The sequence below is a fragment of the Cucumis melo genome, chromosome 8 (assembly GCF_025177605.1).
Source record: "Cucumis melo cultivar AY chromosome 8, USDA_Cmelo_AY_1.0, whole genome shotgun sequence".
Lineage (NCBI taxonomy): Eukaryota > Viridiplantae > Streptophyta > Magnoliopsida > Cucurbitales > Cucurbitaceae > Cucumis > Cucumis melo.
The window spans coordinates 2332622-2353474 of NC_066864.1; the positions used below are offsets into that span (position 1 = coordinate 2332622).

Genomic DNA, 20853 nt, shown 5'->3' on the forward strand with positions numbered 1-20853 from the left:
TTGATATTAAGTTTAAGGTAAATCGTATAGATGGCAATTATGTGCTATCTTAGTTCAATTTTTCATAAAAGGATAGTCGTTGATGTTGATGGGGAGGAAGAAGAAAATTGGTTGAAAATTTTTCAATTTTATCGTGTTATTATTTTTCAGAGAAAAATCTCATACCTATCGGGAAAAATGTCAATGGAATTTTTTTTTTTCTCTCTTTAAAAGTTTACAAACATCATTTTTCCAATATTGGCGCCCCCACCCACAACCACTTCCGACGAGAAGCTTCCGTGCTTCAAGAAATCTAAAAGCCATTACTTTATGATTGTCGTTTAACAGAAAAATCTATATCAGCATTCTCAGAAGAAGTCCAACGAGTATTAGGTCCAGAAAGGAAACTTTGGTTGCAAAGTTTTCTTCTTGACACACGTGATGACTATTTGTATTGAGAAGTTATGATAAGTTTCTTTTACTACAAATAGTAATTCTGAAACTTTCAAATGGAAAAACATAGACAGGTTAGTTGTTGATCTTACTTCCACTTCCACAAGCGTTTTGGTTGAATTTGGACTCCAGAATCACTTCATTCAAACTTATTCAACAAAATATATCTTCATTTCAATATATAATGACATCTCTCTCAACTCATCATCCTCATTTGTTTCTTTTTGAGCAACCTGAAAACTTAAAAAAAGTTATAAACCATGATTCCTTTCCTCATTCAAACACCTTCTTCTTGGCCTTTAACTTTACTGCTTCTGATTTCAATCTCTGAATTCATATTCCTTGTTGTAGCCAACGTTATCTATCCTGCTCAGGATCCAACACAGCTCACCCCAATCTAAATTCAAACATCAATTTCCTATTGAATTCCTTGATCTCTCATGCTTCCTCTCGCACTTTCTACACTGAGACCTCTAATGGAATCCATGGCCTCTTCCTCTGCCGAGGGGATATTCCCAATGAGACTTGTCGTACATGCATCGAAGGAGCTAGTCAACAAATCAAGGTCGATTGTGCATCACAAACAAATGGTACCATAGGCTTTGATGAATGTATGTTGAGATACTCAGTTGTGAACTTCTTTGGAATTCTGGAGATGTCACCAAGAATACTACTATATAATAGTCTGAATCAATCTACTTTTGAAGACCGCGATTTCGTCGATCTTGCATTGGTGTCTAATTTAGTAAGAGATGCCACAAATGCGGATTCTATGTTCAAGGAAGGTGAGGTAAATATAGCGGGGGTGGATCAGAGATTTGGATTGGCACAGTGTACAAGAGGTATCGATAAGCGTGATTGTGAGTTCTGTTTGACAAATTTAGTGGATTACGCCAAGGGATGTTGCCTAAGGCAACGGGGATGGCGAGTTTTAGCCCCCAATTGTAATTTAAGAGTTGAGGCCTTTCGTTTTTATGGAATTCCACCTCCATCTTTGCCTCTGGACGAAGAAGGTGAGATGAAGACATTCAGTTTATTTTCTTGACTGTCATCAAATTTAAAAGATTTTTGATCTAACGATAAAAGGGAATGCACAGGAGGGAGCAGAACGAGGATCATAGTCATCACCATATCAACAGTTGCCGCGACTGCAGTTCTGCTAGGCCTATTGTATGGCTCATTTTTATGGAGAAACAAGAGACGGGGTAAGAAGACTAAATCTCTAAGATAAACAATGCACTTGCAGTAGGATTTTGATTAATAAAAACATACATGGTTTTTTCATTCAGAGATGGATAGAAGTGAAGAGTTTCCTTTGCGAAATGGATCAGATCAACAACCAGTTTACTCACTAAGGCAACATTTTGATGAAACAAATCATGACAATGATGGAGATATGCATTACTTCAACTTTAGTACTCTAAAAGCTGCTACAGATGACTTTTCAGATGTTAATAAACTTGGAGAAGGGGGGTTTGGTCCAGTTTACAGGGTTAGTAAATCAGAAGTTTGAGATATAAATTTTTATTACTTTTATTTCTAAGGAGTATTAGAACAACCATATGACAATATCATTAATTGATCAGGGGAAGCTGACGGGTGGTGAGGAAGTAGCAGTGAAAAGACTATCAACAAAATCAAGTCAAGGACATGAAGAGTTCAAGAATGAAGCAAAGGTCATTTGGAAGCTTCAACATAAGAATCTGGTCAGGCTCTTGGGATGTTGTGTTGAAGGAGAAGAAAAACTTCTAGTCTACGAGTACATGGCAAATACTAGCCTTGATGCTTTCTTGTTTGGTTAGACCTCTTTCTCTCATATAATTTCATTTTTATTCCCCATACACCTTTTTCTAGTCATGTGCTTATACTGATCTAATTCCGGTAGCAGATCCATTGAAGTGCAAACAACTTGATTTTCTCAAGCGTGAAAACATCGTCAATGGGATTGCAAGAGGAATTCTCTACCTCCATGAAGATTCTCGACTCAAAATCATCCACAGAGATTTGAAAGCAAGCAATGTACTATTAGATGAGGAGATGAACCCAAAAATATCAGACTTCGGAACTGCCAGGATATTTGGAGGCAAACAAATTGATGCCAGCACCAATAGAATAGTTGGAACATAGTAAGTCATGTACAGTTAGTAATCCATTCAGCCATACGTTCATCTATATATAAATTCATGAGTACAAGTAAAAACAGCATCTCCATTCATACGAGAATTTTAAGCAAGTAAGCTTACACTTAAAATAGATTTATTGCACGGTGAAGATAATGAAAAGTTTGTTATCGTAACAGTATACTAGGCATATAAAAATGAACTAACATTGTTTTTCTTTCACATTCGTTGCTCATTGGCTGTAATTATCAATTTTGTAGTGGTTATATGGCACCAGAGTACGCTATGGAGGGAGTTTTCTCAGTTAAGTCCGATGTATACAGTTTCGGAGTTCTTATGCTCGAAGTGATGAGCGGGAGAAAAAACATTGGTTTTCTGAACATGGACAGAGCACAGAACCTTCTGTCATATGTATGTATGGTTTTGCTCTTTATCAAACATAAACTTCGAAAACTCTCCTCTCATTTTTGTGATGGATGTTTAACAAGATAACAATTTAACAGGCGTGGGAGCTATGGAGTGAAGGAAGAGCAGAGGAAATGATAGACGAGAACTTGAGTGGAGAATGTCCTGAGAGTGAGGCTGTAAAATGGATCCACATAGGGTTGTTGTGTGTGCAAGAAGATCCTAACATCAGGCCTACCATGTCAATGGTTGTTTTAATGCTTGGAAGCAAATCGATTCAGCTTCCTCAGCCATCAAAACCTCCATTTCTTACAAGTAGAGGGTCTCTAAGTAGATATCAATTTTCAACAACTGAAACAAGAACAGGGTTACACACCACAGATCAGTCGTCTACTAGTGCTTCTATTTAGCCATAGCACTCGGTCTTAGGATGTATTTTTCTTGTCATTCTTTCTTTTCTTGTAATTGAGGCTCGTATATAGTTTAAATTATGGTTTGTCTTCACACGATTAATCGTCCAAAAGTCATTGCCTTTTGAGAGAGGTTGATCATTTCTTTACGTGATAAGTTTCTTACTAAATTTATATTTACTTGAATGAGCGAAAAATGAACCTCAAACTAGATATAATATCATAAAAAATTATTACATCTTGCTCATGTTAATGATTAAATTATATTCATGATTAAATTATATTATAAAGAGATGTTTCCAAATATAGCAAATTGAGCCAACTTAACTAAAAATATAAAAAAAAAAATTGTAGATGGCAAAAGGCAATAAGAAGCCTAGTAACAAAATTGCATCCTTCAAATAACATTGCCATGTGAAACTATACAATTGCTTATAATGATCAGAAACTATAAAATGAAAAAAGTATGAACTTTTTAATACAAATCAAGGGTAGGAGACTTGAACAAGGATTTGTTGATCCTCAGGTACATAAGCACTCGTTGGCACATTGATTGAACTAACATAGCTAATTCCTAAAACAAATTGAATTTTTTTCAATTTTTGTCCGAATGGAGGAAAACAAAATTACTTTATGAAAAATTTTAGACCATCCAAATCTTGAAATTTTGATTTCAGAGATTTTGGATAAAAATTTTCAGTAAATGAAGTACCAAACAAATGAGGCTACCCAAGAATGGATGAGATTCTGTAAGTTATTCCATCTTTGTTGGAATCACAGATCTCGAAGATGATGATGCTATGTATGCTTTAAGGTTTGTTCCCTTTCACCTTTCACCTAAGTAAACGTGACCAAACTTGACAACACAATCTCTCTCAACTACCCCTCTCCTTCAAGAAATTAACTTTATTTAATTAGACATTCACACTACATCCTAAATTGTCTCTAAATACAACAAATTGAAAAGAATATATATATATAGAAAGGATTGAATTGAAAAATATATTGAAAGATAAGTTTCTTTCATACTACTTGATATAATCCCATCTGCAGCCGCGGTTTTTGAACAAGGCAACGGAGCCGAGTCTTGGGCAGTTGAAGTAAGGCACCAATGTCGTAGATTAGGGTTGCTATTGCTCCATCACTAGGTTGTCGTTGGAGAAAAAAATAATAGGGAAGAAACAAGGAAGTATAGTATGGTCTTGGAATACACCAGAAAAGGAATGGCACTCTTGTATGAAATGAATTAATATATTATTTAGAAATTATATGTTATAAACACAACTCAAGCTTATAACTTTATTACATTACATTGCACCCTTACATGAAGTCTTTTGGATCCGCCACTCCTTCACTCATGCCGGTGTAGAAGGTTCCCCTTATAATTTGTGAGTGAGTCTTAACTATGGCGGTGGTGTAAACAGAAGGTAAGACAAAAGCATCAATAATAATTTTTTTGACATTTATTGCATTGAGCAATGAGCGACAGTTAACTGATATAAATATGTATATTTATGTGTTGTTGTTTACGTTGCAACACCAAATGATAATTTGATCTCAATTGGAAAACAGTTGGATGTCAATAATTATGTTAAGGTTGGTGTCATAATTTAAAACTCAACTACCACGTAAAATTGAATTAAAAGGGAGAGAGAAATATTTTGAACCAATAGCCACAGCCATTTAATATAACATTTTGAAATTTAGTGAATAAATAGAACTTAACTTTAAAATAAGGACCAAAGTATTTTTTTTTTCCTAATACTTTTGCTAATTATTTATCTACTGTCTTAATGAATACATGTTTCTACTATATTCATGTGTCAGATCAACATATGGTTATTTACATAAATAATCATATGGTTATCTCTTACAATATAATGCCGATGCAACCAATTTTCTACGATGACTCTGTCCCTGTCCACACGACTTTTACGGCTACCGGCGCAGCAATATTTCGCACCCTGCATTAGTATTATCCAATTGTCAACCCGAAAGATCAAGGTTTGTAAAAAATGGATTCAAGCCCATGAAAATTATTGCATACAAAACTCAAGAGTAACGTAAATGAAAGTAAATTTTTCCGAGTGCTTGCTGTGTTCAACATTGTCTTCTCTGATCACGAAGTTTTATCATCTTCTCTGCTTGAAGAAACTAGTCGAACGAGTCAATTGGTAAAATCCCAGACGTAATCCTCATAATGAAAAACAGACTTACTTTCTTAGAAGAGTATTTAATATGGCCCATCAACTTCTGAATATTCAATTTTGTATCAAACCCAACAGAACCCGCCATGATACGATGACTTGGTCTTTTGTACTGCAAATAAATGCTGAAAAGCACATCTAGACAAGTGGCTCCAAAAGGTTACCTCTGAATTATTGTACAGCTAAAGGTACTAAAGATATTTCAATCATCTGTTTTTATCTCTAAAACAAAAAAGTTCGTTTCTTTTTCTGCTTTCCCAAACCAAAATCATGTTCTGTTTCCTCGATTACAGATCTTTGCCAATTTCGTTGCTAATCCTGATTTCAATCTTTGGGCTCAGTCACTCCCATCATTTCGAACCCAAATATAGGTTCCACATCTGTTCAGCGCCAAGTAATAACATAACAAACGCTAATCTGGGTTCGAACCTCAGTGGCTTACTGAGTTCCCTATCAGAAGCTTCATCTGACACCTTCTACAGTATGACTTCCAATGGAATGTACGGTGTCGTCCTTTGTCGAGGGGATATTAACAGCGATAACTGTCATAGTTGTGTCAGTGCCGCAAGCAAAGAATTAAGCATTCGATGCTCTTTAAGAGTTAACGGCATAATATGGTACGATGAATGTATGCTGAGGTACTCAGACAAGAACTTCTTGGGTACTGTAGAGATGTCGCCAAGATTCCTCATGGGCGATTCTGGGAACCAGACATCGCCAGATGATCGCAACATTGACGGGCCTGATTTTTTGTCTCAGATGGCCAGTGAAGCTGCAGGGTTAGAGATGATGTTCAAGGCAAACAAGTTGGATAACCGTGGGACACGCTATGGACTGGTTCAGTGCACAAGGGATCTTAACAGTAGCCAGTGTGGTACATGTTTGACGGCTCTGCTGGAGGAGATCAAGCTGGTTTACAAAGGGAGAGTGGGGTGGAGAATATTGAGCCCAAGTTGTAGCATAACGTATGAGCAATATCTTTTCTATCAGCTACCAGATTCGCCTCCAGGTGATTCAAATGGCAGCTTCTTTTACATCTTTTGACTTGTGTTTGCATTTCTCAGCTGACTCATTTTTAGTTTATGACGTGTTGTGATCTGAACTCAGTTTCACATCAAGTAGAAGTGAAAAAGATTATATCATATAAAGTAAGGAGAACATCTCTATTAGTATGAGACGTTTTGAATAGAATTCCAAAGCATAATGCATAGACCAAAGGTAGAAGTAGAAAGCGTGAGAACTTCTGTTGGCGTGGGACCAAGAACTTAGTAAAACTTGGGTCTTAAAAACTAAGAAAATGAGTTCAACATGGTTAAATATAAAATAGTTCTCTTAAATTTATGGTGAGAATATAGATTTTTCATGAAAGCTTCTTTCACTCAAATATAGATTTATTGCTTAGTTCTTCTACGTCTTGTAATTTTATACTAAATCTCAAAATTGTTGTTAAACAGGATTAAGTGCGAAAATGATTGCAATAATCACTGTATCAACAATTGCTGCAGTAGCAATTTTTGCTATTCTATTGTATTGCTTACTTTTGTCCAGGAAGAGACGACAGGGTAAGAAAAACGAATCTTTTGTGTTTAGACTGCACTTGTAAGGCTTTGATTCAAATAAAATATTATGATATATTAAATCCATACATCCAGATATGGACACAGGTGAACAAGTTCTGTTGCGAAATTTGGGAGATGCAAAGTCCGCAGAATTGATGAAGCAAGATTTGCATACAAGAGATAGAGACAATGATGAAGACATGCACTACTTCAGTTTCATCACCCTACAGGCTGCCACAAACAACTTTGCAGATGCAAATAGGCTTGGAGAAGGTGGTTTTGGTCCGGTTTTCAAGGTTAACTACTGAATCCTAAAATTAAATATATGGAAATGGTATTAGGATATATAGTAATATGAATTTAAGAACTGTCATAATGTACATATAACAAAGAACAATTATCTGGTCCTTTTGCTCAGAACTACATGTATTAGTTACCCCTGTGCTATTTGCTGCTTTCGTTCTGTTTGCTAAATTTTAAATACATCCAGGGAAAGTTGACAAATGGGGAAGAAATAGCTGTAAAAAGACTGTCCGTGAAGTCGAGTCAAGGTCACGATGAGTTCAAGAATGAAGTAATGGTCATAATGAAGCTTCAACACAAAAATCTGGTCAGACTTTTGGGATGCTGTCTGGAGGGAGAGGAAAAGCTACTTGTCTATGAGTACATGGCAAACACTAGTCTAGATGCCTTCTTATTTGGTTTGTTTAGTTTTAATTCTCCATATGATTTTTTGGTCCATTGGAATCAAAACAAAGGATCATTAACAGGAAAGCTTATCTCCTCTGGTTCATACTGCAATGCAGATCCAGTTAAAAGCAAACAACTCAACTGGGTTAAGCGCAACAACATCATCAATGGAGTTGCAAAAGGAATTCTTTATCTACATGAAGACTCTCGGCTCAAAATTATTCATAGGGATTTGAAAGCCAGCAATGTGTTATTGGATGACGAGATGAATGCAAAGATATCAGACTTTGGAACAGCCAGAATTTTTGGAGGCAAGCAAGTTGAGGCTAGCACCAACAGAGTTGTTGGGACTTTGTAAGTCATTAAGCATAAGATATTTCAACGAATAGAACAGTGACAATGAGTATCAATTGTTGTCAGTATTAGCATCTAATCCTTCATTCTAATAACTTCTACAGTGGATATATGGCACCGGAATATGCAATGGAAGGAGTGTTTTCAATAAAGTCTGATGTTTACAGTTTTGGGATATTAATGTTAGAAGTGATAAGCGGAAGAAAGAACAGCGGTTTCTTCAAAGTAAACAATGCACAGAGCCTTCTATCACAGGTAAAGATTGTTTCCTAGTTTATGCATGAAAATCAAATTATTAGTATTTGTGTGGGCAAGATATTTACAATACAAAAATCAATTGAACAAAATCAGGCATGGCAACTTTGGAAGGAAGGCAGAGAAGAGGAAATGGTTGATGCGAACCTGGTTGGAGAATGCTCTTTAAGCGAAGCACTGAGATGGATCCAAATTGGTCTGCTGTGTGTCCAAGAAGATCCTAACATCAGACCAACCATGTCAATGGTTGTTCTAATGCTTGGAAGCAAATCGATTCACCTTCCCCAACCGTCGAAACCTCCATTCTTTCCGATTGGGTTTCCAATGTCTGCCAATCAATCTTCAACAACTTTACTGGGAACAGGATATCTCTCCACTCAATCTTCTACCACTGCTTCTATATAGCTAACCATGGGCTTCGCAAATTTGCACAAAAATTCAATCTGCCTCATGGATTACTTCACATTATATTAGAAATTAAAAACGTGTTTAGATTGTTAATACATGCAACTTTGCAATAGGAACTGATTTGTCCTTTTTCTTTTTAGTAGAGACTACACTTTATTTAGGACCTTCTAAACATTTGTAAATCTTCAAACTTACAAACATGACAAACAAAATGCAATTAGTATATACTGTTGCCAAAATCTAAATCAAACTAAACAACAAACAGAAACATCCAGAATTAGATTCCTTATATCTATATCTATATATACTTTATCATTTATGTCTCCAAATAATACATATCTGCGAAAGGAAGATGAAGAAAAATCTTCACACGACTGTGAAGTGGTCATCGTTCTTTTCTTTTGTCAAAATGAGGATTAGAAATTTATGAGTTTGACAAGTCCAAGATATCTGGATCTTTGGTCCCCTATTATTAATGCGTTATTGAGTTTCGTTACGTTTCGTTCTTTTCCGATCGAAACATTCTTAGAATTGTCTTTATAATAACTTCCACATTTCCACGGATTCATATTGCCTCCTTCCTTCTTCAATTGCATTTTTTCTACAAAATTTTGCGACTTTATTCATGATATCAATACTCAAAAAGACCATGCCAGATTATACTAGTTTTATTAGTTAGGTAAATCATATCTAAAAAACTTTGGTTGTATCTTAGTTGTCCAATAAAAATAGTACAATTTTTTTCAATGATCTTTTTTTTTTAAAAAAAAAATTAATTTTCATATAAAAGAAAGGAATGCATGGAATTTTAGGTGTATTCTAAATTGCACCAATTATTGTCTTTACAAATTTATCCTTTAATTTTCATTTTGAGATTTGTTTGTCTAGCCAGAAGTATAACTTTGTGCTTTAAAAGATCTTTCAGCTCTTTCATATTTTTGAAAGCTTATGAACTTATTAAATAGAATTAAATGGAAACATTTAGCTAGGTTTCGGTTATACCTAAAATTTAATATTTAAGTCGATACATGTATATTGTTGAAACTATATCATAACATCTTCCGTGATAGCGGATTTTTTTTCTAAACTAATTTTGATAGTTCCTACATTCAACTATTCTTTGGTAAACAATTAAGATGAGGGATTCCATTTTCAACCATTTTGGAGATGAAAGTCACCTTAATACACTAATGATGTGTTTGAGATATATTTTTAGGTGTTAAAAAAAAGTCATTTGAAAATAAAGTAGAATTGTGGCCAAAGCATATATTTTAAAGAACTTCTTTAACCGTCTCTATATATATATATATGTTCAAGATTGATTGTGAGTATATGAACCAAATTTTGGTCGAATGAAGAACTTAACATATTATTAAAATTCTTGAGGTTGTCAGTGGCACTAGCTAGTACATGAAGAACTTTCAAAATAACATATAGTTTACTGCCAAAATACATGACGACAACTTAACGAGGATGAAGTTCTGTAACTGAAGTTTCGTTATCCGAATGTTGAAGAGTTGTACTTTTAGAATGATTAAACTCATTTGTGTTGGATCCACCGGTGACACTATCCATAAAGAATGCAGGTTTAGAGGGTATAGGGAGAGTAAGAGAAGAACTACTTAGCATCATAACCACTGAAGCCATTGTTGGTCGGTTTGCTACATTTTCTTGAACACACAATAGTCCAATGTGAATGCATCTTATCATTTCAATTCTTGAACCAATACCAAGTGTTGAATCTATGACATTTGTTGTTGCTCCTGCCCTCCAATTATTCCAAGTCTACGAAAAGTCCACGATAAATACTTTATATGAGAACTTTGAGATCTAACTATCGACTATAGAAGACTAAATTTAACAAATAACTATTTTTTTATTATCAAAATCTTCTAGCACTATTGTTTGTTGCTAGAAGTTTATTATGTATGGATATTTAAGAGAAGTAAACCAAATACTTACAAAGCTGGTGAGATCTTCTCTATTTTCTCCGTTGGAAAGACAATTGTTTTTCTGGCCGCTCACAATTTCAAGAACCAAAACACCAAAACTAAAGACATCAGATTTTATCGAAAATTGTCCATGCGTTATATACTCAGGAGCCATATAGCCACTGCAAAAAATGATCACGACAATAGATTTAGATTATTCAAAAGGTATATTGTGTAAAAGAGAAAAAAAGTTGTACTTACTAAGTCCCCACAATTCTACTTGTATTGCCTTGAGTTTCATCTACTTCGAACAATCTTGCTAGACCAAAATCGGCAATCTTCGGATTCATTTCTTCATCTAACAGAATATTGCTAGCTTTGAGATCACGATGAATGATTCGAAGGCGAGAATCTTCATGAAGATAAAGAAGTCCTCGTGCAATGCCATTTATGATTTTGTATCGTCTTCCCCAATCCAAGAGTATACGCTTCTCAAAATCTACATGGTCATAAATATCAAAAAAGGATGCCTTCTTCAATTTGTGTATGCCAAATAATGAACAAATGTCATACCAAATATGAAATGGTCAAGGCTGCCATTTGGTACAAACTCATAAATGAGAAGTCTTTCGCTTCCTTGCAAGCAGAATCCCAATAGCCTAACCAAATTTCGATGTTGAAGTTTGACTACCAAAAGGACTTCATTTTTGAATTCAGCATCTCCTTGTTGTGAATTATGCGCAAGCCTCTTGACTGCAATATGTTGTCCATTAGGTAGCTTACCCTGAAAGCATAAACATCAATTTTTATCACGAAACATTTCACTTAACACTACTTTAACCCAATTTAGTGCCATTACATTCTTCAATAAATCAATTTCATACCTTGTAAACAGCTCCAAACCCACCCTGTCCTAGCTTGTTTTCATTTGAGAAGTCATTAGTTGCATCTTTAATGACATCAAAATCAAATTGAATTGTTTCCACAATGCTAATTTCATCACTGGCATCTTCAACATCAACATCTAAGAATGTAGGTTAAGATTTAATTTAAGACACAGACATCAAATTGGAAATTTGTAGAATATAAGTAAGGGTAACATAAACCACTAACTTCCAAATTTTCTTAGTAGTCCTTTCTGCTTTCTTTTTCTGAATCTCCGAACCAAGCAAATCCCAACAATGAGAATGATGACAGAAGCGATGGACACTGTAACAACTATAACTATTATAATAGTATTGCTATTATTTCCTGCAAAAGAAAAGAACCCAAATCAAAGATGAAAAGAAAATATAAAACAGAAGAGACGGAGATAGGGATTCATATGTATTACTAAGAGTGCGTTAATTAATACATCTTCAAGGAGAACGTTTATTATTAGATAGAATAATTCTTATTTAGTGTAGTTAATTCTCTAAAGCTTTAGTCGGTGGATGCGCGTAAGTCATTCCAACATGTTTAAAGGTATTATTACCTTGTGTTGGCGGAGAAGATGAAGTGGGGAAATCAGGGAGATCAGAATCTGACGGCCGAAGCGGGAGCGGGGATGGGGGCGGAGGGAGAAGTGATTCATAGAGAGGGTGAATTTCATAATTGATTTGACAACTAGCTGCAATCAATCTTGCTCCTATGCTGCCGCTACAACAAGTAGGAAGATTACTTTGAAGCCGACTGAGGCAGACATCACAACTGAAGTACGACATGTCGGGAAAACAATCAACAAGCCCATATATAGTATAAGTATTCGGATTTTGAAGCTTCACATCTCCGGCTGCAGACTTCCGAATCGAAGTCCCTGATGCAGCCTCCACGCGCAGTCCATCCAATAACTCTCTGAGTTCCTCATTGAAACCGTTCTGGTCTGGGGCTCTACCGGTGTTGAATAAAATTCGAAAGGCAGGCAAGTCTGTCTCATCGTGAACAGAGTTGTTTGAGTAAAGAATCTGGCAATCGCCGTACCATCCTGCACCTTCCTTCTGGTTCGGACAGTTTTGTTTAATTCTAAGAACAGAGTTATTCACGCAAGTTCTGCATTGTTCCAACGGAACTCCTTTACGACAAAGAACCTTAGCGTTGGCTGTGTCGGGATCTTCTCCGGAGGTTGCGTTATAGAAACCGTAGTCGACGTGGCGCGTGTCGGTGTTGGAATTGGAGGAGATTGAAGCAAGAACATTGTCAAGATTTTTCTCGAAAGGGCTGTTGTTGGTGTAGTTTCCTTTTTCTGAACAGATGTGATAAAAGAAGTCGGGCTGAGATGTTGTTGTGGTTATAAACATCAGTTGTGAAAAAAGAGAGAAGAGGAGGAAAAGCCTAATGGATAATCTCAAAAACAAAATTCCCATATCCATTTTATTCTCCCGGGGGATATAAAATTGAGAAGAGAGAATTAAATAATAGATTGAAGGGGGAGTAGGGATGGATGGATTGGATTCGTGGGTCTTCATTATCGGTCCTTGTCCTTACGCAAGTCAACGGACTCGGTCATCACTTCCGTTGCGTTGGAAAATTCTGATTGATACTGATAGGCACCACTGACTTTGATTTTAAAGGAGGAGTTAAACTTAAAATCAACCTACCTAATACTGACACGTGGTCCATTCTAACGTGTCAATTCAGTTTTTATGTTTCTTTTTCCAAAATATAGCCATTTAAAGTTTACTTGATTCCACCTCATATTCCCATTTATTAAATTAAGTTTATATTCTATTTCTTTTTACTGCAACCTGAAGGGTGCCAGTTAAATATGTTTTTATATTGACTATCGTTCTTTTGTTTGAGACTTTTTTTTTTTCTTTTTAATTTTTGCTTTTAGAATGTTTTTATTGACTATTTCACAGCACAACTATTTCCATTAAATGTTGTTGTATACTTAATTAGTATTTCTAATTAGAACTACTTAATTCGTAGTTAATTAGGAGGTAATAACAAAACTTTTCTAAAATTGATTGCAATGGGATTGCACATATAGCCTAGCTTTGCTTGCTTTGCGAGGATAACCAATACGAATAGTATATGTATAGATAATAAATACTAGAGAATGTTTTACTAAACCTACGCAACATTTGGTGGTTCATTGAGCAATAAAAATAAATACATATTGAATAATAGCCCATTTACATTTAATGTGTTGCTTAATCCACGATTAATCTCAAAATAAAAAACAACTTCCAAAACAATTAGATATATACTTTGCATAAAATTAAAGATAATAATCTAACGAGCATGGATCTCTGTAATCGAAAGGTTGTTGATTGAAGGTTGAATGGAGGGGTTTTCACGCCCATTTCCATCTGACCTTGATACTATGTGATTGTTGGTAGACATACTATGCAGGAAGAATGCTGGTTTATGGGGTATAGGGAGAGTGAGAGTAGAACTACTTAGCATTGTAACTATTGAATTCATTGTTGGTCGATCTACTAAATTTTCTTGAATGCACAATAGTCCAATATGAATGCATCTTTCCATATCCATCCTTGAACCAACGGTAAGAGTTGAATCTATGACATTTGTAGTTGTTCCTGCCCTCCAATTTGTCCACACCTATAAGAAAAAAATCACAATATTGTTTTTTTAGCTGCTTCAAGCGTTGTCAAGAGTTAGGAGATTTTAAAAATGAAATTATAATACTTACAAAGCTTGAGAGATCTTCGGAATGTTCTCCATTGTGAGAATTGTTATTTTTTTTGCCGCTCAAAATCTCAAGAACCAAAATACCAAAACTAAAAACATCTGATTTTACTGAAAAATGTCCATGCTTTACATACTCTGGAGCCATATAGCCACTACAAAATTAATGACAACAAATAATTATTCATATATGCATTTATCCACTGAGTTATACTTAGATCATTGACAACAACAAATGATTATTCAAAATTAAAGGATTGCAAAGGAAAAAAAGTTGTACTTACAAAGTCCCAACTATTCTATTTGTATTGCCTCGAGTCTGATCTACTTCGAATAATCTTGCCATACCAAAATCTCCAATCTTTGGATTCATTTCTTGATCCAACAAAATATTGCTAGCTTTGAGATCACGATGTATGATGCGAAAGCGAGAATCTTCATGAAGGTAAAGAAGTCCTCGTGCAATGCCATTTATAATCTTGTATCGTCTTTCCCAATTTAATTGTGTCCGCTTCTGAGGATCTACATGATCATCCATGTACGTAAAATCATTTGTCAATTGTATGAAAGGACGTCTTAAGATCAAGAAGAAGAAGAAGAATTGTTGTATACCAAATATGAAGTTGTCAAGGCTGCCATTTGGTATGAACTCATATATAAGCAGTCTTTCGCTTCCTTGCAAACAGAATCCCAATAGCCTAACCAAGTTTCGGTGTTGAAGCTTGAGCACCAAAAGGACTTCATTTTTGAATTCAGCATCGCCTTGTTGTGAATTGTTCGCAAGCCTCTTCACAGCTATAGGTCGTCCAACAGCTAGCCTACCCTGAAAAGTATCATTAATGATTGTAAATTTTAATTAGTTCGAGTATCGCATAACTCATAATTAATTATGATTTGGCCATCATCGTTAGCAATTTTTTCAATTCATTTCATACCTTATAAACAACTCCAAACCCACCCTGTCCGAGCTTGTTTTCACTAGCGAAGTTGTTTGTTGCAGCTTTAATGCTATCAAGATCAAATTGAATCATCTCCACACAGCTAATTTCATCAGTGGTGTCTTCAAGAGATGCACCTAAAAAGTAAACTATTATGTTTAAAAAAAGAAAAAATTGCACAATGAAAACAAAATTGCTCATATATATAAAGAAAACCAGGGAATCATACGTTCGAAATTGTCTAATGGTCTTTTGTGCTTTCGCTTCCTCAATATCAAAATGATGAAAATGGCAACAAGAAGAATGACAGTAGGAACTACGGCCACCACAACGACTACAACACTACTTCTACTTCTACCTGTACTGCCACTAATCACTGAATTTTTAAGGGGGAAAGAAAGCAGGGACAAATGTTAATGGTGTTACTGTACGAAAAATAAGTGTATGTATGTGAGTAATTTAACTTTTAAACATTATTTTTCACACCAACAAAAATTGATTTTATAGGAATGATAAAAGTGATGTGAACCATTTTCAAAACTTTTCAGAACAAGTGATACCAGGTGTCGGAGGTGAGGATGGCAATGGCGATGGCGGAAGCGAAGGAGAAGATATAAGTGAGGGATAGATGGGTTTACTCTCATAATTGAGCTGACAACTAATTCCAATTACTCTAACTCCCATACTGTTATTGCAACAAGTAGGAAGAAATTTTTGAAGCATATGGAGGCAGTCCAAACAATCCAAGTAAGACAAATCAGGAAGACAATCAACCAATCCATATATGATATCCACGCTTGAACTTGGAACCTTCTTATCTCCCCAAGCTGACTTCTGAACAGAGCTCCCCGACGCAGCCTCCCTCCCCAGCTCATCCAACAAACTGCGCAGCACCTTATTGAACCCATCTGGGTTTACTGCTGTTCGCCTGTTCCACACCACGTACTTGATATTTCTGACTAAGACACCATAAATAGAGTTGTTTGAGTAACGAATTTGACAATCCGAGTACCATCCCTCTGCTTCTCTCTGCTTTGGACAATCTTTAGTAATCCTCAGCGTGGAGTTATAAACACAGCTTCTACATTGCTCTAATGGAACGCCTCCACGGCAAAGAGCGAGAGCGGTGGCTCGATCGGGATCTTCGCCAGAAGTGGCGTTGTAGAAACGACCGTAATCAAGTAGGGTGGTTTGGGAAGAGATGGAGAAAAGTACGTTGTGGAGATTTTTCTTGAAAGGGCTGTTGTTGGTGTAGATGGCATTGTTTGAACAGCTGCTGTATATAAAGTCTGGCTGAGAATTAGTTGTGGGAAACATTGAGTGTTGGAGGACGAGGAGGAGAATGAAGGAGACGAGGAAGAAGGGCGTTTCACAACACAAGCTTCCCATCTCTATGACCTTGACCTACATATTTTGTTAGATTAAGTGGAGGAACGGTTATTGAACTTGACTGCATGCCCAGCAGTCAGCACCCAAAGATAATAGATAACTCAGCTTTTTAATAATACTAATGGTTGGGAGAAGGGTTCCACTCATCTTGCCTTCTTTAATCAGTTTTCTAACATTTGATACTTTCTTTTGTTTGTTTTTTAAGATTCAAAATCTCAATTTGATTATCTCTTTTAGAAAAGTCAATCAAATTTGTTAAAAATAGTTCGTAGCAAGTCAATAGGTGTATGTCGAATTGTATTATAAAAATGATAATGATGGAGAGTCAACTGCTTAAACATTCAGCAGTTAGCGGCCAAAAATTGTTTTGTTACTTTCTTTGTTTTTGTTTCTTTAATGTATTAATGTATGAGAAAATTAATTTGATATGCAAATATATATTTTGTTAATGAAATTCCAAACTGATAAACAACATATATTAATGACTTTGATGATTAATTATAGCGTTTCATAAAATAAAAAAAGAATTGTTAAAATAACACACACACACACACATATATATATATACTTTAATTTACATTTTACAACCATAGGGGTGATGATAATTATAATCTAACGAGGATGCACCTCCGTAATTGGAATGTAATTCTTCGAAAGTTGAATAGATGCATTTTCACAATTAGCTCCACCTGGCCTTGCAAGTGTGCCGTTATATCTATTTGTAGAACTATGCAAAAAGAATGCTGGTTTAGAGGGCATAGGGAGAGTGAGAGAAGAAGTACTTAACATCATAACTACTGTAGTCATGGTTGGTCGGTTTGTTAAATTTTCTTGAACACACAATAGTCCAATATGGATGCATCTTATCATCTCAATTCTTGAACCAACGGTGAGTGTTGAATCTATGATATTTGAAATTGTTCCTGCCATCCAATTTGTCCATGCCTGTAACAAAGTTTACAATAATTACCTTATATTAATTAGAACTTATGAAGAACATGTATTGTTGTCTAGTTGCTTGATATGTTGTCAATATGCAAGCATATTTTAAGAATTAAATCTTGTACTTACAAAGCTCGAGAGATCTTCCGAAAGTTCTTTATTGTGAAAAGAATTGTTTTTTTGACCACTCAAAATCTCAAGCACTAAAATACCAAAACTATAGACATCTGATTTCACTGAGAACCGTCCATGTATTACATACTCTGGAGCCATATAGCCACTGAAAATAATAACAATAAATTTATTATTACTATTATTATTTAGTTCAACAATTGTAGGGTGAGAAATGAATAATTACCATCATCAATTTTTTAGGTGGTGTAATGAATATTTTTATATACTAAGCATATAATGCTTCAAATGGTTGGCAACAATAAATTATAAAGGTAAAAAATTAATAATTAAATTTGTACTTACTAAGTTCCCACAACTCTATTCGTATTGCCTTGAGTTTGGTCTACTTCGAACAATCTTGCCATACCAAAATCTGAAATCTTTGAATTCATATCTTCATCCAACAAAATATTACTAGCTTTAAGATCACGATGTATGATTCGATGTTGAGAATCTTCATGAAGGTAAACAAGTCCTCGTGCAATGCCATTTATGATTTTGCAACGTGTTTCCCAATCTAACAGTCCCCGCTTCGCAGAATCTATATACCCATTCATTCAATGATAATTTGTCAAATATATATAAGAAAAAAAATGTCTTTTACAATAAGTGTAGACCAAAGAAACTAAAATAAACCATAAAGTTATACCAAATATGAAGTGGTCAAGGCTGCCATTTTGTATAAACTCATATATAAGAAGTCGCTCACTCCCTTGCAAACAGAATCCCAATAGTCTAACTAAGTTTCGATGTTGAAGTTTGAGCATTAAAAGAACTTCGTTTTTGAATTCAACATCCCCTTGTTGTGAACTACTTGCAAGCCTCTTCACAGCTATAGCTCGCCCATCAGGTAGTTTACCCTAAAAATATTAGTAATAACTATAAGTCTCAAGTCGTTTTAACTACAATATCACTTTAGCACTCTTAATTAATTATGATTTATTTTAATTTACCCATCATCGGTAGCAGCAATTCATAGATACCTTATAAACAACTCCAAATCCACCCTGTCCAAGCTTGTTTTCACTTGCAAAGTCATTTGTTGCGACCTTAATGCTATCAAAATCAAATTGAATCGTCTCCACACTAATTATCTCATTACCGGTGCCTCCAGCAGATATATCTAGGCATAGATTAATAAGGACGTACATGAAAATCAAATTCATTTTTACGATTAAAGCATATATTAAACTGCCCATCTTAAAAAAGAGAGGAATATTCATACCTTCGAAATTGTCCGATGGTCTTTTGCGTTTTTTCTTCCTCAGTATCAAAATGGTAAAAATGACAACAAGAAGAATGACAGCAGCAGAAACGATGGTCACCATAATAATTACAAAAGTAGTTCTACTTCTACCACTGTTGTCATTATTTTCTGATTAGAAAAAAAACAAAGAAAGTAATAGGAGCTTATGTGCATAACCAACCAAAGTTCAAAGATGATCCACTAAATTATCTGTAAATTAAGGAAGAAAAGAAAAGAACATGGGGGGAGAGATTTGAACTGGGAATCTTGAATTCATAATAAGACTGCATTTTTTTTCTTCTTTTGCTTAGAAACATTATTCTTTTAGTTAAACACATTTAACAATTTTTCGACTTGAATCCATAAATTTTGTCTACAATTCATAAACTTGACCGGAGATTCAAGTTTTTTTTCGCCATTCTTTTTCTTTTTTTCTGAAAATTCATATCTCCTTTGTAGAAAAGTAATAATAATAAATCAACCAAAAACCAAAAAACAACTCTCAAAACTTAATCTAAAAAATTGACCAACAAATTTATAATTTAGAAGAATGTATTAGATATTATATTAAATTTATCTTAAAATGTACCATGCGAGGGGGAAGGAGACAGAGACAGAGGGGAAGGTGGAGGCGGAAGCGGAGCATAGACGGGGTGGAGCTCATAAGCGAGTTGACAACTAGTTGCAGCTAATCTGACCCCTATACTGGCATTACAACAACTAGGAAGAGAAGCTTGAAGCTGATTGAGGCAATCAAAACAGTCCAAATAAGACAAATCAGGAAAACAATCAACCAATCCATATATGGTATCCATACTCGGACTTCGAACCTTCTCCCCTCCCCAAGCCGACTTTTGAATCGAACTCCCCGACGAAGCTTCCATTTTCAACCGATCAAACAAACTTCTTAGCGCCATATTGAACCCAACCCAGTCTTCAACTCTTCCACCGTTGACTAAAAACAACTGCACAGTGTTGTCTTTCACCCCATAAATAGAGTTGTTTGAGTAACGAATTTGACAATCCTGGTACAATCCTTCTGCCTCTTTCTGGTTTGGACAATCTTGAGTAATCCTCAGCGTTGAGTTATACACACACCTTCTACATTGTTCTAACTCAACGCCTCCACGGCAAAGCGCTAAAGCCGTGGCTCGGTCCGGTTCTTGGCCTGCAGTTTCGTTGTAGTAACCGTAATCGATATAGCTGGTTTTAGAAGAGATGGAGAGAAGTACGGTGTCGAGATTTTTCTTGAAAGTGGTGTTGTTGGTGTAGTTGCCAGCTTCGTCGGAACAAGTAAATTGTAAAAAGGGGGGCAGCTGTGAAGTTGTGTGAAACATTAAATGTGGGAGAGGCAGAATGAAAGAGTACAGCATGAAATACAAATTCGTTTCCCAAATCAACCTACAACCCATCTCTTTGTTACCCTATTTGATTTCCATTCTCTCAAAAAATCTATATAAATTTATTAAACACTTCTCAGCTACCTTTGCCGTTCGACGACGTCGAGAAACAGTCGTTAAAGCTCTTTTCTTTTTTCTCAACACAAAAAAGTATATCAGTTTGTTTTATTCAAAGTCTAAGTTAAGGTCATTTTCTTAGAAACGTGGATAGAATTTGTTTATTTAAAAATAAGATCGGTTTAATAATTATGGTCATGTTGAATGGACTAATACCAATAATTAACATATAATTGAGGAGCTATCAAAGCAAAATTTATTTCTTTACGAGTAATTAAGTCAGAGTCATCTCGACACAACAAATTA

General features: G+C 35.3%; 3 protein-coding genes across 3 annotated transcripts; 1 reads left to right on the top strand and 2 right to left on the bottom strand.

Annotated features, from left to right (window-relative positions):
- Positions 1–969: 969 nt before the first annotated feature.
- Positions 970–9000, top strand: LOC103484582 (cysteine-rich receptor-like protein kinase 8). Its single transcript, XM_008441725.3, has 16 exons — positions 970–1445; positions 1530–1637; positions 1722–1924; positions 2019–2229; positions 2321–2558; positions 2813–2963; positions 3056–3355; positions 4045–4066; positions 4148–4181; positions 5772–6583; positions 7029–7136; positions 7227–7429; positions 7624–7834; positions 7940–8177; positions 8282–8432; positions 8529–9000. The coding sequence occupies exons 1-16, from the start codon at positions 1046–1048 to the stop codon at positions 8835–8837; spliced, it is 3699 nt and encodes a 1232-aa protein (XP_008439947.3). The 5' UTR covers positions 970–1045; the 3' UTR covers positions 8838–9000.
- A 1182-nt stretch (positions 9001–10182) lies between these two features.
- LOC103484586 (cysteine-rich receptor-like protein kinase 44) lies at positions 10183–13141 on the bottom strand. Its single transcript, XM_008441731.3, has 7 exons — positions 12246–13141; positions 11885–12022; positions 11656–11795; positions 11345–11555; positions 11033–11270; positions 10803–10953; positions 10183–10625 (listed from the first exon to the last, which is right to left on the bottom strand). The coding sequence occupies exons 1-7, from the start codon at positions 13117–13119 to the stop codon at positions 10305–10307; spliced, it is 2073 nt and encodes a 690-aa protein (XP_008439953.3). The 5' UTR covers positions 13120–13141; the 3' UTR covers positions 10183–10304.
- Positions 13142–13921: 780 nt separating this feature from the next.
- Positions 13922–20502, bottom strand: LOC103485320 (uncharacterized). The gene is made up of 14 exons (XM_051088377.1): positions 19680–20502; positions 19070–19219; positions 18828–18952; positions 18494–18704; positions 18148–18385; positions 17800–17950; positions 17356–17673; positions 15900–16743; positions 15569–15715; positions 15337–15476; positions 15014–15224; positions 14686–14923; positions 14406–14556; positions 13922–14314 (listed from the first exon to the last, which is right to left on the bottom strand). The coding sequence occupies exons 1-14, from the start codon at positions 20500–20502 to the stop codon at positions 13985–13987; spliced, it is 4077 nt and encodes a 1358-aa protein (XP_050944334.1). The 3' UTR covers positions 13922–13984.
- Between the last annotated feature and the right edge of the window lie 351 nt (positions 20503–20853).

Bases quoted from the DNA above. Each gene is read 5' to 3' on its own strand.
- LOC103484582 (XM_008441725.3), top strand. From the start codon at position 1,046: ATGTTGAGATACTCAGTTGTGAACTTCTTTGGAATTCTGGAGATGTCA. The intron at 2,230-2,320 runs GTTAGACCTCTT...TTCCGGTAGCAG, and splicing joins CCTTGATGCTTTCTTGTTTG to ATCCATTGAAGTGCAAACAA. The intron at 2,964-3,055 runs GTATGTATGGTT...ACAATTTAACAG, and splicing joins CACAGAACCTTCTGTCATAT to GCGTGGGAGCTATGGAGTGA.
- LOC103484586 (XM_008441731.3), bottom strand. From the start codon at position 13,119: ATGGATATGGGAATTTTGTTTTTGAGATTATCCATTAGGCTTTTCCTC. The intron at 12,023-12,245 runs GTAATAATACCT...TTTCTTTTGCAG, and splicing joins ATCTTCTCCGCCAACACAAG to GAAATAATAGCAATACTATT. The intron at 11,556-11,655 runs GTATGAAATTGA...TTATGCTTTCAG, and splicing joins GGTTTGGAGCTGTTTACAAG to GGTAAGCTACCTAATGGACA.
- LOC103485320 (XM_051088377.1), bottom strand. From the start codon at position 20,502: ATGGGTTGTAGGTTGATTTGGGAAACGAATTTGTATTTCATGCTGTAC. The intron at 17,674-17,799 runs GTAAGTACAAGA...ACTTTGTTACAG, and splicing joins CGGAAGATCTCTCGAGCTTT to GCATGGACAAATTGGATGGC. The intron at 15,225-15,336 runs GTATGAAATGAA...GATACTTTTCAG, and splicing joins GGTTTGGAGTTGTTTATAAG to GGTAGGCTAGCTGTTGGACG.